Here is a 23,833-nt window from a genome sequence, read left to right as displayed (position 1 = left end):
AAATTAGAATTACAAGCTGCTTCTTGGGTAAGAAAAGTTTTAAATAATTTTTGTTCCTCGATTCTGCATGAATGGAGATTTGGGTTGGTTTTAGATTATCAAATGGACTAGATCTAGATGTTGATTATTAGGTTACTTACCTTAAGTAATCTTAAGTTGTTGAAGTCTAGGAGAGCAGAAAGCTCAATTTCCATTAAATTCACTGGAGAAAGGAATTTGCTCTTCCACTGTTTTATGTTACAAAAGGCAATTTTAAAAAGAAAAGTGCAAAAGATGACATTTATTCCTAGAAAAAACAGCCATGATATGTACAGTAAGTAACTGACGCAAAGTTTGTGAGCCGCTCCAATAAAGTGATCTCATGATTCTTCCAATGTCCCTTCTTTGACAATGGCTCGTGCAAGGTTTCGTGCTAGACCAATTCTCAGCATTTCCACCTTCATGGTCTCAGCATCATCCTCCTGGAAACAGAAAGAATCTTAGGAGTTCATCAAATTGGACAGCATTTAATTAGGCCGAGCCCTGCCTTTATCTGCCCCACACTTCATGTCATGTGTAAGGCAGATGTGTGTGGCTTTCCTGGTGGTCCGAAATAGGCCAGAGGTTCCCCATCCCTGAAATATGCTAATCTACTGTCATTTAAACTGATATTTTGTATGTGAGCTGCAATTTACACATTACTAAGCATTCTTCTGCCAGCTTATTTTATGGCTGTTGGGAAAAGAAAGCGCTTCCTGTTAGTTTGCATTCAACACGTGGAAGCATCTTTCAAGGGGCTATGACTACAGTCACAGAAAATAGGATTGCATGGAACCAAGTGTCTCGGTTTCTTTCTCTTGTTCTAAAATGGCTAAGTTCCAACCTGCTAGAAATAGCCATATATCATGTAACTTGCTATGAATTCTTCCATTTTTCACACTCTTAGGCTGCGGGGATCAGTAGATGTTTCCTCTGCTGTTTCGGCCTTTTCTCAAGCTACACCACATGTGAGAGAAAACTCAGGTCATTTTTCGGAGCCCTCTGCACTTCTTCAAGGGCTCAAGGAAAAGGACGAGGCTGCATTCACACATCATGGTGAAACATAGTTAATAGTTTGTGAACATGCTTTATTCTTTCTCCAGGGAGCAAAAAACCAAGGTCCAAGTCTTAGTGTTATCTTATGAATCAGAGACCGATTAGTTTCCCTCCAAACAAACCATGATATGAAGCCAAGGTCTGGGACAAGATTACCTGGAGCTTCTGGTTTTTCGATTCTGCTGCCATCACATCCTCCAAGCATTTCATCAGTTCGTATGTCTGTTCCGCAGAGAATATCACCTGGAGGAAAACAGTAGTTACCTTCATACAACTGCAATTTCTTCCAGCATTTATTTACTGGAGGTGGACTTTCAAGCCGCTGGTGTGTGGCAGGTCATACATCTAAACGTGAAAGGTGTAATCTCAGTGACCAATGAGATTAAAAAGCTGAATATCTACACTTTGGTTTCCTCAGCCTGGTTGTGGCTTTTAGGAAAAGTGTTGCAAATTGATGGTTGGGTGCTGTGGACCAAGGCCAACTGATTTCTGTAGAGCACCATTTCCATTTTTGTCCAAGTGAAAAGGATTCAGAGTTAACCAGCTTGCTGAAATACAAGCCCTTGAGAAATGGGCAGAGAGAACCTCAGGGGAAACTTCATGACTTACAGCTTAGTATCAAGGTTAACTGAACCCATCTGCAGGAACGCTAAAGCTCTTTCAGTAATGAGTCTGTTTTTTTGAAGAAGCAGATGATCAAAGAGGAAGGTCACAAATCCATCTCCCCTGCGAACACTAGACGGAGTTTTAGCAATTACACAGAGTGCACTTGGCTGCCTATCTGCTGCCACTGTGAATCTTCACAACCATACAGCTCTGGAGCTCCTCTGTGCTTTTGTTGAAAGCTATTTGGAATGGGAGCACAGGGTCACATGCTTCCCTGTCAAGTGATTAGTTTACCCAGGAAAGTGGGGACATTCCTTAGACCATCACCGCCACCGGCAGGTGTTTCTACTGTTCGGAAATATCATACTTGCCTCTTTCTGCTCCAGGAGCGGAAGTGCATCAGTCAGTAAGGTCATCCAGAAGGAGCAAGGAGCAATACGAGCTGTCATCAATGTCAACAGCAGCTTAGCCGCTGCACAAAACCGCTTCTCGCCATACATCCGATGAAATTCCCGGTACTTCCCTGTATCCAAACATTAATTCAGCCCTGTCACATTTTCAGGGTACCACACCGTCGGCTTGCAAATCCATTTCTTAAGACTGAGCCATTAAAACTGCATTATGGCCACCTAGCATCTTGGTCATTTAGGGAAGCTGAAATTTCTGGTGGCGATCCAGTAAAGGAGGCAATTGCAACTAACAACTACTAACATTATTTAAGCCCCATTCATGTCAATGGAACAACTCATGATCAATTGCTACCAAACTGTTTCCATAATGCACAGCAGGCTTTGCCAACATCTGGTTCCCTCCAGATATTTTGAGCTACAACTCCCATCAACCCTGCCAGTCAAAACATCTGGAAGTCACCAGGATGGCAAAGGCTGAGAAAGAGCGAAAACAACCACTACTTCTCAGGGAGTCTTAAAAAAGTATTTGCAGCTATTGATGCAAACTGGACCAGCTTTCAAAGCCCTGAAAATCTCCCCTTTCATTTAGTAAGCAAAAAAATCTTATTAAGACCTTAAAGTTTTAGAGAAGCTAAATAAGAACATGAAAACACAGGCAGAAACTCAGAAGCTAAAGACGGTTTCTGTTTTCAATTTCACCCTGATGCCAACTTCAGCATTATATGGCTGCACTTCTGTACTCAGGGCATTTGCAAGATTAATTTATCTAGTTTCAAAGTGCCTTCAGGCTGGTAAAATGATTAGGCTGTGTCACATTCCCTCTAACTATTTCTGTTTAAAAAAAGAAATCAGTAGTTACATATTGCCACGTTGTCCTATTTTATTATTAGTTCCCTGGAATCCTTGAAACCTCCACTGGATTATCAATAAGAAAACCTCAATTCAATTTGCCATCACACTGATGCAAGGCCCACAGAGGAAGGATCCGTTCCTGTGGTTGTCTGAGCTACAAGCCAGCAACATTAGTGTTACCACACCTGGAAGCATTTGTTTCCTGTGGTTTTTTAAAAAACAAATAGGCCCTTTGTGACGTAAAGAGGAAACGTCTTAGAAAGTCTGTCTAGTTACTCATGATAAGACTACTGTTATGTCCTCCAGCTAAGCAAGGCTATAACAATTGGTTTCATGGTTGGTTGTTCCGAGATGTGGAATTTGCACTGCTTCACGCATGCACTTCAAAATGAATTTCAGTCCACTTTCCCCAAGTGTTGGTGTCATCGCCCAGCGCACCATGCCGTTCCTTTTTAAAAGAGGCTGTAAGAAGTAGCTCTCACCAAGAAATGTCAGCCGATCACTAAGCAGCATGGATGGTCCCAAGTTGTCAATAAGATCCAAATCTGAAAAAGAACCTCTTTCACAGTACTCCTTCAGAAATCTAGAGGGGGCGGAATAGGTGGGAAGATTATTACCGCTCCGAACCATCAATGTGTACATATTGTTACTTCATTTCAACATGCCATCCTCTTAGAAACAAGTATTCTGTAGATTCAAAACCTGCCGTTGTGAATGGAATTGCCTGCTGGAATTGAGAACAGTGCTTCCTAAACTTTTAATAATCAAGTCACATGTATCCCCTGAATTGAACTGAGAGGCACACTTCATTCTTAACTCTTCCAATTAGCTTCATTTTTTTAGAGTGTGTGGAAAGGCCTGCCTTCAAAGGAACCCTCCCTCCACCCCATGTTTCTTCAGGAATCGTTGTTTTCAACACGCGGCCTGAATGGAGAAACTTTACAGAGCGTCCTCCAAGGGCCGCTAATTCTGCTGCCTCTCTGAGCGATTTTGGAATGAGCCAGTCATACCTGCTGTACAGCCAAGGCAGAATTATCCATCTCAACAGAGGCTGATTAGAAAGAGGCAGAGCCAGGGCAGGATGTTTCCTTTTTCCTTTTTCTCTTGGCATACCAGCAGTTGTAGCAATTTGGAAATGACTGACCAAGAAAGCACCCTTCCCAAAATGGCCCTATGAGAGCTTCTTTGTTATTAAAGATGAAGTAGTGGAACAAAATTCCAGAAAGCAACCCTCAGGTAAGGTATAAACCAGGGGTCGGCAAGGTTTACCTTGCCTGGGCCGGTTCACTCCAGTGGAGATCCCTCCGTGGGCCGGGTTGCTGTGATTTCCGGCGTCGGCGCAGATGCGATTTCTGGCACCGCGGAAGTGAGTCCCCATGCAGTGCTGGCTTAGCGCAGTGCGCAGAGACTCGCCGAGTGGGCAGCTCGGTTCGGGGGCAGTTCATGTGCCAGTTAAACAACCCCCGTGGGCCGCTTATGGCCCATGGGTTTTAGGTTTCCTACTCCTGGTATAAACTATGAGATGACTATAGTTTTGTCTTTTTACCCGACCAAACCCCCTCAGGCAGGAACAGCAAATGATCTTTAAAAGCTTTTCCAATTTGCTTAACCAGGGGTCAGCAAACTTTTCCAGCGGGGGGCCGGTCCACTGTCCCTCAGACTTTGTGGGGGGCCGGACTATATTTTGATGTGGGGGCGGAAATGAACAAATTCCTATGCACCACAAATAACCCAGAGATGCATTTTAAATAAAAGCACACATTCGACTCATGTAAAAACACCAGGCAGGCCCCACAAATAACCCAGAGGTGCATTTTAAATAAAAGGACACATTCTACTCATGTAAAAACACGCTGATTCCCGGACCGTCTGTGGGCCGGATTGAGAAGGCGATTGGGCTGGATCTGGCCCCCATGCCTTAGTTTGCCTACCCGTGTGCTTAACATAAGCATTTCCCCTCAAAGTGAGGGCTTGCAAATGGGAACTTTGATTTGCCCTGAGAGTGCAGTACTTTGCGTCTCTCAGTTTCAGAGGCATTCCAGCCTCAAACTACCTTCCTTTTTTTTTTTTTAAAAGAGCCAGTTTAACCCCCTGGGTGTAGTATTTGAATGCTGATTGCTGCTTGGTTATTAGCATATGCAGGTCACAGCTTGGAAGTGGAGGTTTCTTGCCTTGCAGGTATGTCACAGCCTAGGAAGACTGGGACCCCTTTCTGTGCGCAGTCACTCTCTCTAAAGCTACACACTGGAGCATATGACTTCCATTGGAAGGAGAAGCAACACAGAATTGACAATATATCCTGTTCCAGGTTAACAGCAATATTCCAGAAATGCAGCTCAGAGTTCCTCACCCAGTTGCTCTTTTGTAAGAAGAAGAAGAAGAAGAAGAAGAAGAAGAAGAAGAAGAAGAAGAAGAAGAAGAAAGGCAAAGGACCTCTGGACGGTTAAGTCCAGTCAAAGGTGACTATGTGGTTGCGGCGCTCATCTCACTTTCAGGCTGAGGGAGTCAGCATTGGTCCACAGACTGCTTTCCGGGTCATGTGGCCAGCCTGACTAAACTGCTTCTGGTGCAACAGAACACCGTGACGGAAACCAGAGCGCATGGAAATGCCATTCACCTTCCTGTCACAGCAGTACCTATTTATCTACTTGCACTGGGGTGCTTTTGAACTGCTAGGTTGGCAGAAGCCGGGACAGAGCGACGGAAGCTCACCCCGTTACAGGGGTTTGAACCGACGACCTTCTGATCGGCGAGCCCAAAAGGTTCAGTGGTTTAGACCATAGTGCCACCCCCGTCCCACTCTGCTCTTGTGTGTAATGGGTGCTGAAGGGCTATGTGCACATTAATGCTGCAATACCTTTTGTTATGCGCTCTGCAGCTTAGCCCTCTTTTGTGTAAGGAGCCCAACCCACCTCTAACATGCAGGTGCAAAAGCCAATTCAAAACCAAAGCGTTGGTCTTCCAATAGCCAGGTTATCCCAAGAAGAACCTTTAGATCTCTCTGCTGTTACTGCCGCTGGACTAAATGGCTCTCCCCTTAAGCAAGACTTACCTGTCTGATATGAGGGTAGCAAAGGCAGCATCCTTTGCTCTGATGCTCCAGGACAGGGCAGAGCCGAGGCGATTGTTCCGGACGGCTTTCATAGCCATGATCTTACAGATGCTACGGACTTGGGAGGGGAGAGAGATGCACTCAGTAAATGGTGTTTATATGAACGGATTAAAATATATATAAATATGAAGAAAGGTACCTTGCTCGGTCATCATTCTCTGCTCACAGATCCTCAGTATTTTGAGGGCTTTATGCTCTGTGTCCAGAGGAATCCGTTCAATATGGTGCTCCAAGTACGCCCTGCCAAATTCTGGACAATGGTCAAAATAGTCTACTGCAAGCTGCCACAAGCTACAAAGAAGAAATGTGAGTGACTGAATAGTTCTTTTCAGAAGGCAGTTCTCACAAAATAACTTACTAGAAGCCATTTCACAACAACAGCACGACACACAGACCACGAGCCAAAGGCTTGTCTTCACGCATTCTGCGCACAAACTCTTTCCAGCTTTTCCTTTTGCAGAAGCTGCCCTCATAGACCCTACCAAGCTCACAGGGCAAACTGAAGTGGGAGCTTTTCAAAACGAAAAGCTAAAATGGCGGCATGGAATTCTGTGGGAGCAGCCTCTGAAAAGAAAAAAGTATGCTTGACACTTTTCATGTGTGCTTCCTCCCCTAGATCATCGTCCTTAGTCCATGCAGTGATACTTCTGATAAAAAGAATGAGAATTTGAACTTTAAAAATTCTGGCCTTTGTGGGTTACGCAAGTTGTGAACGTGAAAGCCTCACATTCCTTAAAATACTCAGTGAAATCTGAAGTCAATGAAAACTGTTTAAATCTTGAAATACAAAGTTAATATCCAGATATAGTTACTTGTACCATGTCCCACTAAAGAAATTACTATTTTATTATGTATTAGAAATCTTACCCGGGCTTTACCACAAAGAGCAAGGACCAGTTACAACCATTTATAAATATTTTTTAAAAAATATTTGTAACCATTTCATATCAGTTAAAACAAATTACAGTTGATGTATGGAACTTAAATTAGCCAAGATTACTTTGCAGTGTTTATTTCAGTGGGACTTAAGGCTGCAATCCTAACCTTATTTACCTAGCTAGGTATAAGCACCACTGAATTCGATAAGGACACTTCTGAGTAGACATGGTTCAGATTGCACTGTTAGCCACAATTAACTTTAACTGAAGCAGATATATTATGTTTAGAAGCCTGACTCCCAAGTCTTTGACCAATTAGGCTTATCAATCAATCACTCAAGCTGAAGAGCAACTGCGGTCAGGCTCCCATATGCTCAGCTTCAACAGATGCAAATTAAGAAATGCCTTGAGCACACAAAAAAAGAATTTGGATTTTTGTCTGGATTGCTCCTCTACTCTACACTGGAATCCCTTATGCGAGGAACATCTAGAGTTCTCACCAGTCTGAAATGCCACATGCCCTGCAAGCTTCTGGAAAGTAAAAATTTGCAAGTGAGACATTTTGGTGCTCAAGCTAACATGAATGCATATATATTAAAAATTACAGGCCACTTGGTGATCATGCAGCAGGGGAACCTTATGTTAAGTTAGCTTTGGGTTTAAATCGGCTTTTACTCTTCTCTAGAAGCCATTTGATGGTAACTGCTATTCTAAATACTACCCTGGCCTCTGTTCTTTAAGAGAGTGATGATCTAATGGGCCTTTTTCTGTCTCTGTAAAATAATATACTGGTAACAACATACAGTACTGTATTTTAAATTTGTAAGAAGAGAGGTAGTGTTTAGAGTAGCACTTATCATCAAATGGCTTAAACAACTGTCATGAGTTTAATACAGCATAACCAACCCTTCTCCATGTTTCAGAGTCTTACTATTCTTTTTCTTCAGAACAGAATCTCTCCTCCTGCTTCACAATACTATAATGTATTTTTTTAAAAAAATAAACAAGATTGCTACCTATGATGAGAGAAGAGTCCAGAAGCATATTCCAGCAGGAGGTATTCACGCATATTGGAACCAAAACTAAAAGAAGAACACATTATTTAAAAATTCCCATTTCCATGTAATCACTTCCACTGAATTTAGGGCTGCTCCGGCTAGTCCTTTTGTCGTCAAAATTATTAAAACCCCAGTCTCCTTCTGTGTCAACATCACTTCTGCACTGTTAAGAGTAGTTCACATACGTTTCATATTCTACAAATAGTGAAACAAGAATGAAAAGGCGGACAGAATAATCACTAATTAGTGGCAAGCACTGAGCTAACCCTAATCAAGAAACAGCTTCTGTTGTGACTTTCTCCCTCCTAAGGTAAAAGGTAAATGTTGGGTGTAGTGAAGGGTTAACCTTCTGTGCCTCGAGCCTGAGAGGAGGGGCTTACAAGGGAAGTAAGCCAGGACGTGAGGAAAGCAGCTTGGAATGCTGTGAGCTGAGTGGAAAGCGAAAGCAGTCTGTTGCGTCGCTGCAAGCAGAGAGAGAAAATGCAGCTTAACTCAGTTGGAAGTTGGAGTTTGTAAATACGCTATTTTTGTGCCAATAAAGAGATATTAGGACAGAAGAAACGTTTGGGACTCATTCACTGCTCTTTCGACACACGACCGCTGTGCAACTTTGCTAACTGCTAATTACTTTACGACCTGCAGAGGCTCGCAGGGTGAAGTGTGGCTGGACGCCGAGCAATAAAGCAATAAAACTATCAAGAGTAAAGGGCCCCCTGACCATTAGGTCCAGTCATGGCCAACTCTGGGGTTGCGGCGCTCATCTCGCTTTATTGGCCAAGGGAGCCGGCATACAGCTTCCGGGTCATGTGGCCACCATGACTAAGCCGCTTCTGGCGAACCAGAGCAGCGCATGGAAACGCCGCTTACCTTCCCTCCGGAGCGGTCCCTATTTATCTACTTGCACTTTGGTGTGCTTTTGAACTGCTAGGTTGGCAGGAGCAGAGACCGAGCAACGGGAGCTCACCCCATTGTGGGGATTCGAACCGCCGACCTTCTGATTGGCAAGTCCTAGGCTCTGTGGTTTAACCCACAGCACCACCCACATCCCCTTCTCCCTCCTCTGTTGCTCCCCTTCCCAATGATGACTGACTTACATCACTTAGCTGAGGAAAGAGAAAATGGCAGAAACTGTTATGATGGACCCTTTGTCACTTTAATTCTGAGTGATTTTCTCCCTCCTAGAGAACACCAAAATCGCTCAGAATTAAAGTGACAAAAGGTTAATCATAACGGTTTCTGCCATTTTCCCTTTCCTCAGCTAAGTGATGTAAGTCAGTCATCATTGGGAAGGGGAGCAACAGAAGGTTGACTACATTTCAGTCTAAAGACCAAGTTACACTTCTCTCCATCACTGCTTTCAGGAAGGGAAAACGAACAAATGAAAAGTCTGCATCTGTGACTTTTGTAACCTTCCAAGATGAATGCGTATGTAGAAGTATAGTCCACATTCAAAATCCTTCGTTCTTGACTAACAACATGAACTGCTAGGCACTATGATCAAAGCAATTGGTTGTGAAAAAACCACAGCAGTTGTTGGACAGGATGTAACAACAACCTCTACCCCACACAAAAAATATTTTTATTCGAACAAGATTCTAGTGGGAGTTTAAGAGCTTAACCATCCCTTAGGGAGTATAACAAAGGCAGATGGATTTGCCCTGCGATATTCTGTCATATATGTCACAGCACTGCTGACGGTTCCAAAAGAATAAGCACTTTAGATTCATTTTGTCAGTAAGAGCTAGTAGAGTGAAGTGTCTCCAGTTCATTAAACTGTCTTAGGCAACCTTGTGTACTCTCAGTCTCAGTCCCAGATACGTAAAACGATTAATAAAATTGTAATTTAGATGAAGCACTTTTAAAATGCTAAATAAATGCCAAGCATTGCCATAAAAAAGGAAACTTAAAACTAAGCAGTTTTTAAAAGTAAAGCAAAGACATTTAAGAATCATCTTAGTTATTATCTGACAGATAATAAACATGTTTGCCTTTGAACTGCCAGTTGCCACAGGATCGCCAAGGGACCTCTCAAACACCACACTCACAGGGATGGCCTGACCACCGACAGATAAAATGCAAAAACACTAAGGAAGGGTAACTCACTAAAGGTTGTGTGACTGGAGAAGATTGCAGTGATCCAGCAGGTCTGTCAGATGGGCTACAAACCACCAGTTGCTCAGGGCAATGCTGTATATACATGGAGTAAAAGGGAGGGAAGGCAAAATGATAATTTAACACACAAAACTATTTCTTTGGTCTCTGAAAATTGACAAGTTTCCCCCAGCCCAATTTAGCAAACGTTATTTCACCTAAGAGAATCTCATTTTCTCTGTGCATGCTTTTGCCATGAAGCTCTTAGCTTCGCCAGCTCTTCGTTTTTATTCCCGTTTATGCACCCACCATGATGTTTGCAAGAATCTATTTGGGCCTTAGAATACTTAGGATATGGACTTCCGGGGAGGCCGCTAATGGCAACAGAGCAAGGGCCTTAACCTCCGGGAAAGGCTCAATAGTCAATAGGGTCCTGGGGAGAGCACAAGGGTGCTGTGCACCCCAAAAGAAGCCCCAAAGGGAATTCTGGGCGCAGAGCTTCGGCAGGCAAATTTGCAGGCTCTCCTGTCCTCCCCGCCTCAGCGAAAGGCAAGGGGCGGGAAGGACGGGATCGAGCAGCAGCACAAGCAGCAGATTTTGAACCCCTGACAAGAAGCCTCAGGCTCCAGGCTGGATGCTGTAACCTACTCTGCAAGAATTCATTTGGGCCCTACAATACTTGGGATACCGGACTGTGAAGCTGATGGAATTCTGGCCAAATGCTCTCAGACAAGAATGGCAATATTCACCTGCATTCTTTAATCACTTGGTGGATATCTAATTCAAAGGCTGCCAGCAAGATGATGTCTAAAGGCTCCGGGCTGCTTTCTGCTCCCAGGAACAGGTCCATGCTTGACTGCGGAATACAGAAAGGGGTAGGGTTTACTCAACACCGAGGATGCTCACTTTCCCAGGTCAAGGCAAGCACAATTATGAAATGAAGGCCCTCTTTTGATCAGGTAGGATTTGGTACAAAGTGTGGTGGTTTTCAAAAATTTGCTACTTAAGCTTCTCATGAGTGTCGGTGGCAGGAAGGGCAGATGGCTCTGTCTGGGATATACCCAGTGTACTTGAGCATCGCTCACCTACAGTCCCAACACTTCCTCCCACTGTCATGAGCTAGAAGGCATGGCAAACTGTGGGTGGAACATAAGGACAGGCCTGCCAGCCACTTTTCCACTTGGGTGGCCCAAAGGCTGTGGCCGGCTCTACTCTAAAAGTGATTCCACCCCCCCCCGAGTTACCTGTGCGTAGAGATGGAGTTCCACATGCTTCACAGTAGGGTGGCAGTACAACAGCCGGGTTACCAGAAAATGGTACCAATTAGTCATGAGGTCTTTCTTCTCTAAAATGGCGCTCTCATCTCCCACCATGATCTTGACGAAGAAAAAACAAACCACTTCAGTGCTCCCTCCCATCATCCACCAACTATGCATTTGACCAACTATGTTCTGTTACAGGTGAGTAGACTGAGAAACCCGTTTTTAAGTTCTTCGCGCAGCACGGGTAGATCTGAACCACAGAGCTCCTGTTTATTTTTAACCTGCTTTGTCCATTTGCCACCTCCTCCACCTCCTCTTCTAAATAAAGCTTCATATAATTGGGCTGTTGGGGTCTGGAATGCGTATTTGCCAAGCTTAGGGATTCTGGTAATAGCCCACAAAGCCTAGGCTGCTAGGGCTCATGCATGCTACAGAAGTATAAGACTGGGTGTGTTACGGAAGAGCAAGTGATGTATCTGGCTGGAAAACACAGGTCATCTTGTCTCAAGAACCTGGGATCTAGTATTTCCTTGGGCACCCTAGTATTCCTTCCAGTCTGGGGGACTGTTAAAAGATGCAACTGAGCTAACTCTATAAGGCAGTTGTGCCAGAAAGGGCATGAGCAAGATCTCCTAGCTTTTCCCCCTTCAGTCACAGGTGTTTCTGATGTTCCGAAAGTAGGTAGGTAGCCTGTTCTGGGTGCAGCAGCAGAGTGTTAGCTGTACTAGCAATGCAACCTTTCAGCAGAGAGCGTCGCTTAATAAGCAGCCCCAAATTGTTACACCCGAGAACATACATGATGTTGAATCATCCTCAGTAAGGATGTTCAGCCTTAGTAAGAACAGTTATGGTTTTATAGACCACTTCTGAGAGTCTGTCATTCCTCCTGGCTCCAGAGCAGGAACCCAGTCAATGAAATATACCTTCCACGCACAAACACTTTGTCCTAGCCCATTTGTTGGGTTTATGACTCATAAAAACGAATGAAATCAAAATATTGACGTATTGGTGACTCGCCCAAGATCACCGTATGACAGAAAAGAATACAGCCAAACGATTCAAGCTCCAAATGTCTTCAATGCAATTGCAGAACCTATACCCCAAACTGCTTTAAACTCAGTAATGGAGTCAACCATAATATTTCATTCTTCAATCTTACCCACCTTGCAGAGGGTTTCCATGTGCGGATTAGAAGCAAATGTCCCATCCTTTAGGAACCGTTCGCATGCCTCATGCCAATGCTGCCATTTCAGCTCCATCTCCGTCAAAGTCTGGGTGTTGCTAGGCTGGTAAGGAAGAAACAAACATGCAATTTGGTTTCCTATTTTCCTAGTTTTAGATCTATCTTACACTATAATTTACAGTGCTTTCAAACAACTCTGCACGAACAGAAAACTTTTTGAAATTTTGTTTTATCCAATGAAAAGGGGCACACATGCTGGAACGCCAAAATAGGCACTGTATCATTAACCTTCTTTCTTGGGATGGAGAACAACAACAGGATAACGCTCCGCTGACAAGCACCTCTGTCCACATTTACATAATCAATTTCATTCATGTTAATAGAACTTCCTTTCAAATATGTACTGCACTCCCCTCTCCCCTTCTGCATCCAATGTCTGGAAATACGTAAGCCCATATCTGAAACCCAGAAGCAACTCTCTTCTTGAAGGTGCACCAAAGATTACACGACTATTGCACAGAGACAAAATAAACCTATTTCCTACAACAATGAAAGCAGTATGAAAAAGGAAGACCTAATCCTTATCAGTGGCAGAAAAAACACGCTTCAGAAAGTCCCCGTTTCAACCTTGAGCATTGCCAAGGATCTCAGGTAACGTGGCTGGAAAAAAACCCGTTCAGAGACCTTGGAGATTTCCTGCCAGAGCTCCCTCACAGTGCTGAGCTGTATGAACCAATGGTCTGACTCAGAAGAAAGCAGCTTCAAATAATCGAAAAACAGGCACATGCATGAACTGCTAACACCGGCCAAGCAGAACGTTGCCAGGCCTTCTCAATTCCGTAAGCAAGAGGTGTGCTCCTAATAAGCAGTGCACGTATTTGTTTTAATTAATCGGTTACAATTATTTTTTCAGCATACAGCTGTTGCGTTGTAGAGTCATACCACGGGTTAAAGTTGCTTCAGGTAGAGTCTTTTCAGGTTGTGCTCCACTGTGACCCGGAAGTAACAGAACGAGTTACTTCCGGGTTTCGTCGTTCACGCATGCGCAGACGCTCAAAAAGACGTCATGTGCATGCACAGAAGCGGCAAATCGCGGCCCGCGCATGCGTGGGTTGCGTTCTCTTCAGGATGTGAACGGGACTCCGGAACGGATCCCATTCACATCCAGAGGTACCACTGTATTTTGTTTGCATCTCTCGCACACGTCACCCCGGGCTCTTCTGAGGAAGAGTGGCAGGTAGGGCTGGACAATATCTGGTTTTCAACATTGTGATATATCAGCAGCTAAATAGTGCAATATGCTGATATACTACGATGTCTGGAATGTATCTCGGCTGCTTCTTCCTCCCCACCTTGGGGGGGTTGGCTTCCTCAAAGGCACAGGAAGATGGAGCCCAAGAACCTTCTCACGCTCCTTCTGCCTGCCTGCGCCTTTGCCATCTGCATGCAATCTGAGCTGGGAAGACATCGTGGCTCCCTGACCACTGCAATGTATTGCCAACACAAAATGTCTGAAACCGGTATCGCGATCTGAACGACAAACCGGTTTCGGACAATCCACCAAGTGACGGGATAAACAAACCGCACTGCGCATGAGAAGAACATCTTACATACACAGAGAACAGGCATCTTCTTCATCAACTCGTCCAAAATTTTGCACATGCTCACTGAAGTGGGATTGGTGTTTGCTTCCTTAGAAAGCAGTTGCCGAGCTTCGTCCATCCGACCTTGCAGCACCAAGATAGTTAACTGCAAAAACAAAAGGCAAGGTTTTTGCAACTGAGTTGAACCCAAGAAAGCACCAACATGTTAATACTAACATACTAAATCGATATGCATGCAGCTGCAGTGGCACATACAGCAGCTTATGAAAAGTAAGCATCCTAAAGAAGGGACTAGCCCAATCGACCAAGCCATGAAGTAGCACGAATGTAAAGGACCATTCCTCTTCCTACCACAAAAAAACATGCTGCCATTATGCAGAGCTGACCGTGCGTCTGTTGTTAGATAGAACATCGGCATCGATACCTCCAGCTTGACTCTGCACCCAGAGCGATCTATCGCAATCACAGAGCTACAAACTACTGCCTTGCACACAAATCCCTTGTGCGTAACTTGCTGGGGAAAGGTCTTGAAACATCAGCTCAAAAAAATGTTATTGGTACATAGCACTTCCAACTTACATTGACAGATGCTTAACATGTAACGGTCTTCCTTCCTCATAATGATTCTGTTTGATTTAAACTAAAAAGATCTCGCACATTTCATAGAAATCGTTCCTAGTAGCCCTTTATTTTTGGTTCAAACTAGGTTTCTTTCTGGGGGGGGGGGGAGTGAAGCAAATGCTTTCCGGCTAAGAAAATTCCTCACTCACCGCATCCCAGAAGTTTTTGTGTTTTGCGGGGCTTTCGCTCCTCAGAACATCGCAAAGCATGTTGTCCACATCACACACATGAAGACGAACCCAGTCAAGGAGGTGACGCAGGAGAGAACCAGCTGCAAAAAAGATATTTGTTTCTGCATGGTGTAGTGATTAAGAGCAGTGGACTCGTAATCTGGCGAACCAGGTTCACTTCCCCGCTCCTCCACATGCAGCTGCTGGGTGACCTTGGGCCAGTCACACTTCCCTGAACTTTTGAACGTTTCGGAACTCAAACGGTCTTCCGGAACGGATTACATTCAAAAACCGAGGTACCACTGTATCTCTTGTTTTTTTAAAAAAGCGACCTGCAGATACTTCCAACACAAAAAGCACGCCATTTTGACTTCATTTTAGTCCAATTTTCACCTGGTGCTGCTTCGATGAACATGATTTCACAAAGATTCCAGATCAACTCCATCGCAGACAAAGTGGACACCTGAGGAAAACAGACGCTTATTTAAAAATGACACGTGTTGAGCTTGGAGTCAACTTCACATGAATAGGTTAGCTACAGCTTTTCTTGAGCAGAGGCAGCTTGGCTTCAGGGATCCACGTTCTGGTAACCTCAGGGCTAGGCTGCTACAATGCACTCTACATGGGGATGCCCTTGGAGAGAGTTTGGACGCTGCAACCAGTGCTGAATGCAGCAGCCAGAGCACATACTACACCAGTTCTTAAAGTTCACCTTGTAGGCATGAATCTGAAGCATCCCTTCCTCCCTCTTTTTCCTGGAGGTGGGGAAGTGGTTCATCCAGAGGTTTGTGCTTGCTCCTCTGCTGTCTTGAGTACCTCTGAAACTCAGCATTGCGTTACACAAGACCCTACGCCTCTTAAGAGGCAGTCTCAGCGGTGAGAACAAGTTTGCATGGCTGGCCACCAAGAACAGCAAGTGGTAGCATAGGATATCACTTCAGAAGATTTTGCCATGGTTTATTAGTATCTGGCTGCTTCCACAGGCACTAAATATCTCCTTTTTATTTATTTATTTTAAATACAAAGATCAAACTACAGTGAGTAATATCCTGTGCACAACTAGATGAACTCCACTTTACAGAATATATTGCAATACTTTAAATATATTGCTAACCGCTCTGTGACCTTCAGATGAAAGGAAGGACAGAAATTTAATAAATAAGAATACATCTTAGAACTGAGTTTATGACAGGTTGCAGTTGCTGACAATGCTAGTGACAACAATAAGTTATCACAGCACTTGTTTTTTCTGGAAAAATTCTGTCAGTGCTTTATTGCGGTGGTCTGCAACTGAACCCGCAACACCTCCAAGGTAGGCCTGTATTTCCAAGAAAATTAAGCAACAAGAGAAGTTGGGATTCTGACAGAATCCAAAAAACTAATTGAATAGAAATAAGCACTGCTGCAAAGCTCTGTGGCAGATGCTAGCAAAAAAGTTATTCTCAAATGTCACAAAAAAAATATATTTAGGTTACCTCAGTGCTGTGTTGCATGTGGATTGCTGGGTCCTGTGTTGAAACTAACAAAAGAAAAATATACAAGTCAGGGTTTTCTCCTTTTTCTTAGCTCTCTGAGCCAAAGAAACATTTACACTCCAGATCTAGCATTCTGTATGGAGAAACCAGTACAGTCGTACCTCAGTTTACAAACTTAATCCGTTCTGGAAGTCCCTTCTTAAACCAAGGCGTGCTTTCCCTAATGAGGCCTCCCGCTGCCGTTGCCCTTCTACCGTTCGGATTCCATTCTTAGACCAAGGTAAAGTTCTCAAACCGGGACACTATTTCTGGTTTTGCAGAGTTTGCAAATCGAATTGTTCTTAAACCGGACTGTTCTTAAACAGAGGTACCACTGTACATTCTTCAGTGTACTTAGTTAATTAGCACTTTTATCAGCTACATTCAAAAGGCTGTAGTTCTTATTCCTGTGCCAAGACCCCATCACCTGAACCTTCTGGGTCCCAGTGGAGCCTGGGATTCAAAAGATTTCCAAACTGACTTCTTGTAAGACCAGCTCAATTTCATGAGCCATTCAGACTACTTTCTTATTGTTATCATCTCACAAATTATATCGTACAGACCACTTAGTAGTGTAGCTCACTGAATGAAGAGCATAGATTACAAAATCTACATATAGACCACAATAAAAATCTCTAAGCAGTTTACACAAAAGTGTAAAATAGCGTTTCTCAAAATATAATCAACAAATCTCAAAAACAAGTCAGACATAATAAAACTGTTTAAAATCAACAGAATTTATAAACAAGTATACACAATAAATTCATACATTTGGATCAGCTTGCTAAAACAAAAAAATACATATATTGTGGACTCAAGTCCACCGCATTTCACATTAACACTGTAGGACAACTTACTAGCTAACTGATGAGAATCTTCCATGCTGGCTCTTATGACTGAGCGGTAGTTTTTGCTCACTCGAACCAACCTGACAAAAGTAGAAGAGTCTGATTAGAATGAGTTAAAAAGAAAAAAAGTATGGACAGACCCTTTCCAAGCACCATACATGAGCTTGGAAAGCAGTATGAACTAAATGTACTCTCCGTTGCCACACTGGTATCCCTCAACATTATTTAGGGTGTTACATCCCTCTGGTAGACAGCAAGTGAATTCATGAAAATAGCAGTGGCTACAGAAGAAACATTCAGATTAAATAAGGTCAATATGCTGAGGCTGCAATGCTATGCACACTCACACTCATAAGGTTTTGTTGCAAATCAACAAATGAATCACTATAGCACACTGCCCCTACCTGGATGATCTCAGAACATGAAGATTTTTAGATCACTTACTGGGCAGTCCTTGACTTCCCAAGCTTTTCCTTCTCGTCCTTCTGAAGGCCGACAAAGATCCCATGTGATTCATTGAAAAGCTTCCTCAAAGTCTGAGAGTATATATCTAGATCTTTGCGAACAACGTAGACATAGGGGCAGTCAGGCTTTTTCTCTTTACCCTCTGAAACAAATCACATAGAAGTTTTAATACAGCCAAACACCGTTAGTTCACCATGGGAATAATGTGCGTATCAGCCCCACAACACAGTGGGACACGACAAAAAACGCTGAGGTTATCTGGGTGCATATGTATTCCAAAGTAGTTCTACATTCCCTCTGTTCCATGCAAGCTCTGTAAAGGTAAGGGCGTGGATGCTTTTAACACACACTCTTGTACTAGTGTTTCGTTTCGTTTATAAACTGACCTCATTCTTGGGATCTTTCTCGCCATTATTTATATGCTGGGGGGGGGGGGAATCTTACACCCTTGAAGCTTTGTGTAGGATGTTTTTGAGGGTGAACTCATATTTCGTGTGGGGTGTTAAGCCAGGATTATTGGGCCACGCCACTGCCTCAGAAAAAATGTCATTTGGTGAAGTTTGTGTGCCATTTCTGATAATCTCGCAGGTTTCCTAGAAGCACAGTCTGAAAACTACTGTTGCAAATATCTGAACAAGGCTGCTGTTTAATTCATTACACTTTGTCCCAGTGATCTAACAAAGAGTTCAGAACAATGTTCATGGGATTCCAACATGGGCTACCACCTAGGTGCTGATAGGTTTGCCATTCCTATCTTAAAGCATATAGAACAGGGAGGGGAATCTCAGGCCCAGGGGCCAAATGTGGATCTCCAGACTTTTCTATCTAGCCCTGTGGACCTTCCCCAGGCCACCTCTCTCAGTCCAGGTGACACATCCTCTGCCCACTTTTGCCTCTAACCACAAGACACCTGTGTCTTGGGCTCTGTCTGCCACAAGGATGCCATCCTTGGCAACTTGCCCATGGAGAATGTGGTCCATGGACTGAAAAAGGTTCCCTAGCGCTTGAACTAAATTAAGCCATGTTAAGTGTTGCGTACATGTACCCAGGCATTTTGAGTCTAAAATTCATTAACACAGCCTGTGCTGAAAGTTCAGTGGGCATCAGGAGGACCACTTAGCAAGTCTACTTTGAGGGACAAAGAAGGGGCGATTGTATTTGAATGCCAAAGTAGTTATAAATAATTATTGAAAAATTAAACAATAATCAGACAATGATTTTTAACCAGTATTCCCAGTAAGATTAATAGCAGCAATGTCTAAAACTATAAATCTCTATTTCTGTGTCCTCCTGTTCTCTCTTTCACCTTTATTCGAATTAATCTCTCTTCCCTCTCTAATTCTAACCAACTTTTTCTGTCTTGGGATGCTCCTGCCCACCACATGCAATTCCACATCAACACTCTGCTAGAATTAAGGCAGGGGTGGGGAAGGAACCATTTTCAGTCAGAGGGCCACATTTCCTTCTGGGTGATCTTCCAAGGGCCACATACCAGTGATGTGCGGGGCTAAAACTAAAAGCAGCTGCAGCGACAAATGACAACCTCACCTTTGTACTGTCTGCTAGTGTCTACAACACTCAGACATCCCTCTCTAGTCTCCACACAGGCAAGCAAGAGAAATCATTAACTGAGTTCAGGGATGCATTCCTGCCACGCAGAAATGCTTGGGGATGGTTCCAAGGGCCAGATAGATAGGCCCAGAGGGCCACATGCAATCCCTAAGCCTGAGGTTTTCCATCCCTGGACTTGTGTGGGCCTATTCACTACTATTAATTCATCAAAAACATACACATTAGTAACAGAGGTTACCAACCTGTTGATCCAAACAATGTTTCACACACCAGCATCTCCCCAGGTCCCCACTCGAAACATAACTGTTTCTTGTCAGAATTTATTTCTGGAATCAGCTGTTTGAAACAGAAGGAAGGAAGGAAGGGAATTAGACAGGCAAATAGGGTAACAATGCTGAAATCAAAACACATCTGTTACGAAGTACACTTTTTTTAAAAAAACTGCAACTTAAATTACAGTGGTACCTCGGGTTACATACGCTTCAGGTTATAGACGCTTCAGGTTACAGACGCTTCAGGTTACAGACTCTGCTAACCCAGAAATAGTACCTCAGGTTAAGAACTTTACCTCAGATGAGAACAGAAATTGCGCAGCGGCAGCAGGAGGCCCTATTAGCTAAAGTGGTACCTCAGGTTAAGAACAGTTTCAGGTCAAGAACGGACCTCTGGAACGAATTAAGTTCTTAACCTGAGGTACCACTGTACATACACTGACAGCAGCAAAAGCTGGAATGAAGAGAGTGACCCTCTTCTGAAGAACATCTCACAAGTTCTATCCATTAAAAACACACACACCCTTACATCTTCAATCAACACCAAGCCCAACTGCCTACTACAATCTTGGACATGCTTGCCTTGCCTTGCCACGTGATATCAGTCCCAGCTAACATGGCCAACGGTCAGGGATGATGGGAGCTGTCGCTCCTGCTGGGCTCTGGGCTCCGACCCCTGAGCTTGAGGAACCCAGTGGTTCTCAAAGGGTGTGGTGTGCCACACTAGCACGGCAGGAGAAAATGAGATTTCATGGGATTCTTGTATTGGAATTTTTTCAGATGGAGCACCATGTATGACAGGGAATATGAGAGGCTTGGTAGCTGTGTTGAACCAAAGTGAAATGTTCTGGAAAGCCTGCAAATGCCATCTTGATAGTCAAGATAACCAGCCGAAATAATGAGCAGCTGCTGCAAGAATGAGCTCATATATGTTTATGTTTCCTTGCTTTGATATATGTTAATTGACTTGCTTTGATGCTGTGCTTATCTGTAGTCCTTGAGATGCTGGGCTTTAGGCCCAGAGAGGGGAGAAGCCTTGGATAGCTGCCACGTATGGCCTCACTAGCCAGCTTTGATGGGAGGTTTGGGGCAAACGGAGTATGCTGCTTTGGGAATAAGGGTTGTATAAACATCTGCCTGAGTGCAGACAAGTCACGGCAAGCTCTCACTGCTGCAGTGTCCATCCTGCATCTGTAATGGCAGTGAGGCCTGGCTGGGTGACTTACTGTAAACTTAACTCTTTCTTATAATAATGCCTGCACAAAACCACTCCCACGAGCCCATCTTTCGACTGGGGTATCAGGACAGTGGCACTCATCAAACAGAAAAATCCAGATGCAGCATCAAATCACTGAGGTTTTTTTTACACAGAGGCATTAATCACCAAGACCCTTGTAGCTGATTTGGTTCTAGATCAGGCTGTGCACATTGTGAATTTCATCAAAGCAGAACCACTAAAAACACAGTGATTTGCTTGACTCTGCAAAGACATGGAATCAAAACATTTCCTGCACTCAGAGATTTGCTGGCTGTCCCGCAGAATTGTTTTTAATTGGGTGTTGGAGCTGAAGAATGAATAAAGGGAGTTTTTGGAACAAGAGAACCCATTGTACCACCAATAAAAAATTTGGTGTGGTTTGAAAGCATGGCTCAGAGAAAAAACTTAAGAAAACCACTACTCTAACTACTCTGCCACTGGCACTCCCTGCCTCCCAGGTACTCCTCCACTGCAGGTGGGGAGTTGGCTTCTCAGCACCCTGCCAGAAAAAGCAAACTGGCTCCAGCTGCCAGCTGCCCTTAAGACTGCACAGCTTAAGGAGGCACAGTTTGGTCAGTGGCCAAGCCTTGAGGAACAGGACTGCTGGTTAGGATTTTGTTTGTTCGTGCTTTTGTTCTGTTATATGCTTCTTTGCCAACAAGTGGATGGAGATGTGGGGTGTAAGGTAAATACAGTGGTACCTCGGGTTAAGTACTTAATTCGTTCTGGAGGTTCGTTCTTAACCTGAAACTGTTCTTAACCTGAAGCACCACTTTAGCTAATGGGGCCTCCTGCTGCTGCCAGAGCAAGATTTCTGTTCTCATCCTGAAGCAAAGTTCTTAACCCAAGGTACTATTTCTGGGTTAGCGGAGTCTGTAACCTGAAGTGTATGTAATCTGAAGCGTATGTAACCCGAGGTACCACTGTAGCAAGCCTCTGAAGTGGAGTGGTTGGCTAAGCACGTGAATGACATTCCCCACACACACTCCATAAAGCTCACTGAGCAATGCCCCTATTCCTCAGCCAGGCCTACCGCACAGCGCTGTTATAACTGTAAAATTAAAATGGGGCTGGGGGAAGAGAGCCACAGCATGCTGCCTTGAGCTCCTTGCAAGAAAGGCCAGAGACAAGATAAAACTGGCCCTGTCACGACGTTACTGCCTCTGCTCACTTTGCAGAGGAGGTTGCTGGTGGTGGTGGTGGTGGTGGTGGTGGTGGTGGAGGAGGAGGAGGAGGAGGAGGAAACTTATTAAACCTGCCTATTCCGACACAAAGGCGAATGGAGACAGCTCAGTCGGTAGAGCAATCTCAGGGTCACGGGTTCGAGCCCCACGCTGGGCAAAAGACTCCGGCATTGCAGGGGGGTCGGTCTAGATGACCCTCGGGGTTCCCTTCCAAATCTACAATTCTCAAGTTCCTTGCCCATGATCGAGAGGGGGGGGGGACCCAAATCAGAGCCTTGCGTTCCTACACCTGCAGCCCCACCTCCTTCCCCGGATCCCATTTCCCTCCACAAACACCCCGAGCGAGGGAGGGAGGGACCCGCTTAAGCGACGCACAGTGACCGCAGGCTCCACGTCCAGCTCCTCCATGCCGCCCAGCCGAGGCACAAACTCCCGCTATCCGCTTCTGCCCTCGCTCCTTTCCCAGCCTCGAGCAGCCGCTTCCTCGTCTCCCTGGGACAGACCAGCCAATGGCCATGCCTCTCGCGCGCATGCGTACGGGAGGACCCCGGGGTTTGTGGGTTGTTGTTGTTTTTTGCCGCCTCTTTTCCACCCCTAGAGATAGGAAACTTATAGAGGAGCTCGCCTCTCCGTTTACAACAGCGCTCCAGAGAGAACTTCCTTTGTAAAGCTCCCCCCCCCCACACACACACGCTCTCTTGCTCCTCAGGACTGAAGAGAGAGCTGAAGCTAGAGAAACATCAGAGAGAAATCTGAGCTCTTTCTCCACCACTATCTCTCACGTCCATTCCGGGAGCAATGCAAAAGCTGACGCGGAAAGGAATCTGCTAATGCAAAAAATTCGTAATTCTAGGTTCCTCCTCTCCCAAATTAGCGATGCCTCGTTCCCCGCCTCGGGGGCTGTCCTCCAAGCTGCCCGTAGGATTTTCATTTAAATTTTTATTTGAAACCTAACTTCAAACCCTTCAAAATCCAATTCCTGCTGCTCCTTCGCATATCGTCTTCCGAAGGCTGAGGGAGCTGGAAAGGGTCCGGGTTTGAGGCGCCCGGCTGTGCTCGAGAGACAGGCACTCTGTAGGGCCTCAAAATTAAACGGCGCTGATTCAGAGAGCCAAGTCGACTCGGCGGAAAACTATATAAGTGGTCGAGGCAGCAGCGCCGCGAAGTTTTTGCGGTTGGGGTGGTGGAGGTGCAAAGACCGCTGTTAGGATAGTCGTGGCAGCAGAGAGGAATGTTTTTTTGCAGTGCCCGCTAGATGTAGGGCTGCAAAGCTTTCGCTTGTCCTTGCAGTTCTTCCAATATATATATTGGGACTGCAATATCTATCTGTCTAATCAGTCGTGGACTCCCTAAAACTCAGTGCCCAGAAACGTCAACAACAACAACAACAATTTGTTATGTGCATCAGACTGGGTTGCCCCAGCCACTCTGGGCGGCTCCCAACAAAATACATTAAAAACACAATAAAACATCTACCATTAAAAACTTCCCTAAACAGGGCTGTCTTCTAAAAACTCAAGTAGTTGTTTTTTTCCTTGACATCTGACAGGAGGGCATTCCACAAGGTGGGCTCGAATACCAAGAAGGGTCCTCCTGGTTCCCTAGTAACCTCACTCGAGAGGCTTAGCTACGGGGTTGTTTGTTTTTTTGCTCCAGGTTGTTGTAAATAAAAAATATGCCCTTTTCCCTTATGGGGTATCCAAGAGCCCATATAGAGTCCTTACATAGGTTCCCTATTGGTAGGAGAAAATAACAGAGGCCAACCAGAGAATATTGAGAAGCAAAGCAGCTAGTAAGCT

The 23,833-nt window shown here is 44.6% G+C and overlaps 1 protein-coding gene across 1 annotated transcript; it reads right to left on the bottom strand.

Moving 5' to 3' along the window:
* Positions 1–265: 265 nt before the first annotated feature.
* NUP85 (nucleoporin 85) lies at positions 266–22,569 on the bottom strand. The gene is made up of 19 exons (XM_080993797.1): positions 22,410–22,569; positions 19,563–19,656; positions 17,728–17,890; positions 17,293–17,363; positions 16,397–16,440; positions 15,315–15,384; positions 14,901–15,022; positions 14,141–14,275; positions 12,507–12,629; positions 11,326–11,457; positions 10,831–10,937; positions 10,094–10,177; positions 7,949–8,014; positions 6,194–6,345; positions 5,995–6,112; positions 3,425–3,525; positions 2,052–2,203; positions 1,231–1,317; positions 266–461 (listed from the first exon to the last, which is right to left on the bottom strand). Exons 1-19 carry the CDS (start codon positions 22,440–22,442, stop codon positions 360–362), a joined length of 1,956 nt encoding a protein of 651 aa, XP_080849923.1. The 5' UTR covers positions 22,443–22,569; the 3' UTR covers positions 266–359.
* Positions 22,570–23,833: the final 1,264 nt, after the last annotated feature.

The sequence above is a fragment of the Podarcis pityusensis genome, assembly GCF_964106645.2.
Source record: "Podarcis pityusensis genome assembly, chromosome: 2".
Taxonomy (NCBI): Eukaryota; Metazoa; Chordata; class Lepidosauria; order Squamata; family Lacertidae; genus Podarcis; species Podarcis pityusensis.
This window is presented reverse-complemented; position numbering and strand designations above follow the sequence as displayed.

Excerpts from the sequence above, each read along its gene's own strand:
- NUP85 (XM_080993797.1), bottom strand. The coding sequence starts at position 22,442 with ATGGAGGAGCTGGACGTGGAGCCTGCGGTCACT. Across the intron at positions 6,346-7,948 it reads GGACTCTTCTCTCATCATAG|CTTGTGGCAGCTTGCAGTAG; the intron begins GTAGCAATCTTG and ends TCTTCTTTGTAG. Across the intron at positions 3,526-5,994 it reads GCTACCCTCATATCAGACAG|ATTTCTGAAGGAGTACTGTG; the intron begins GTAAGTCTTGCT and ends CGCCCCCTCTAG.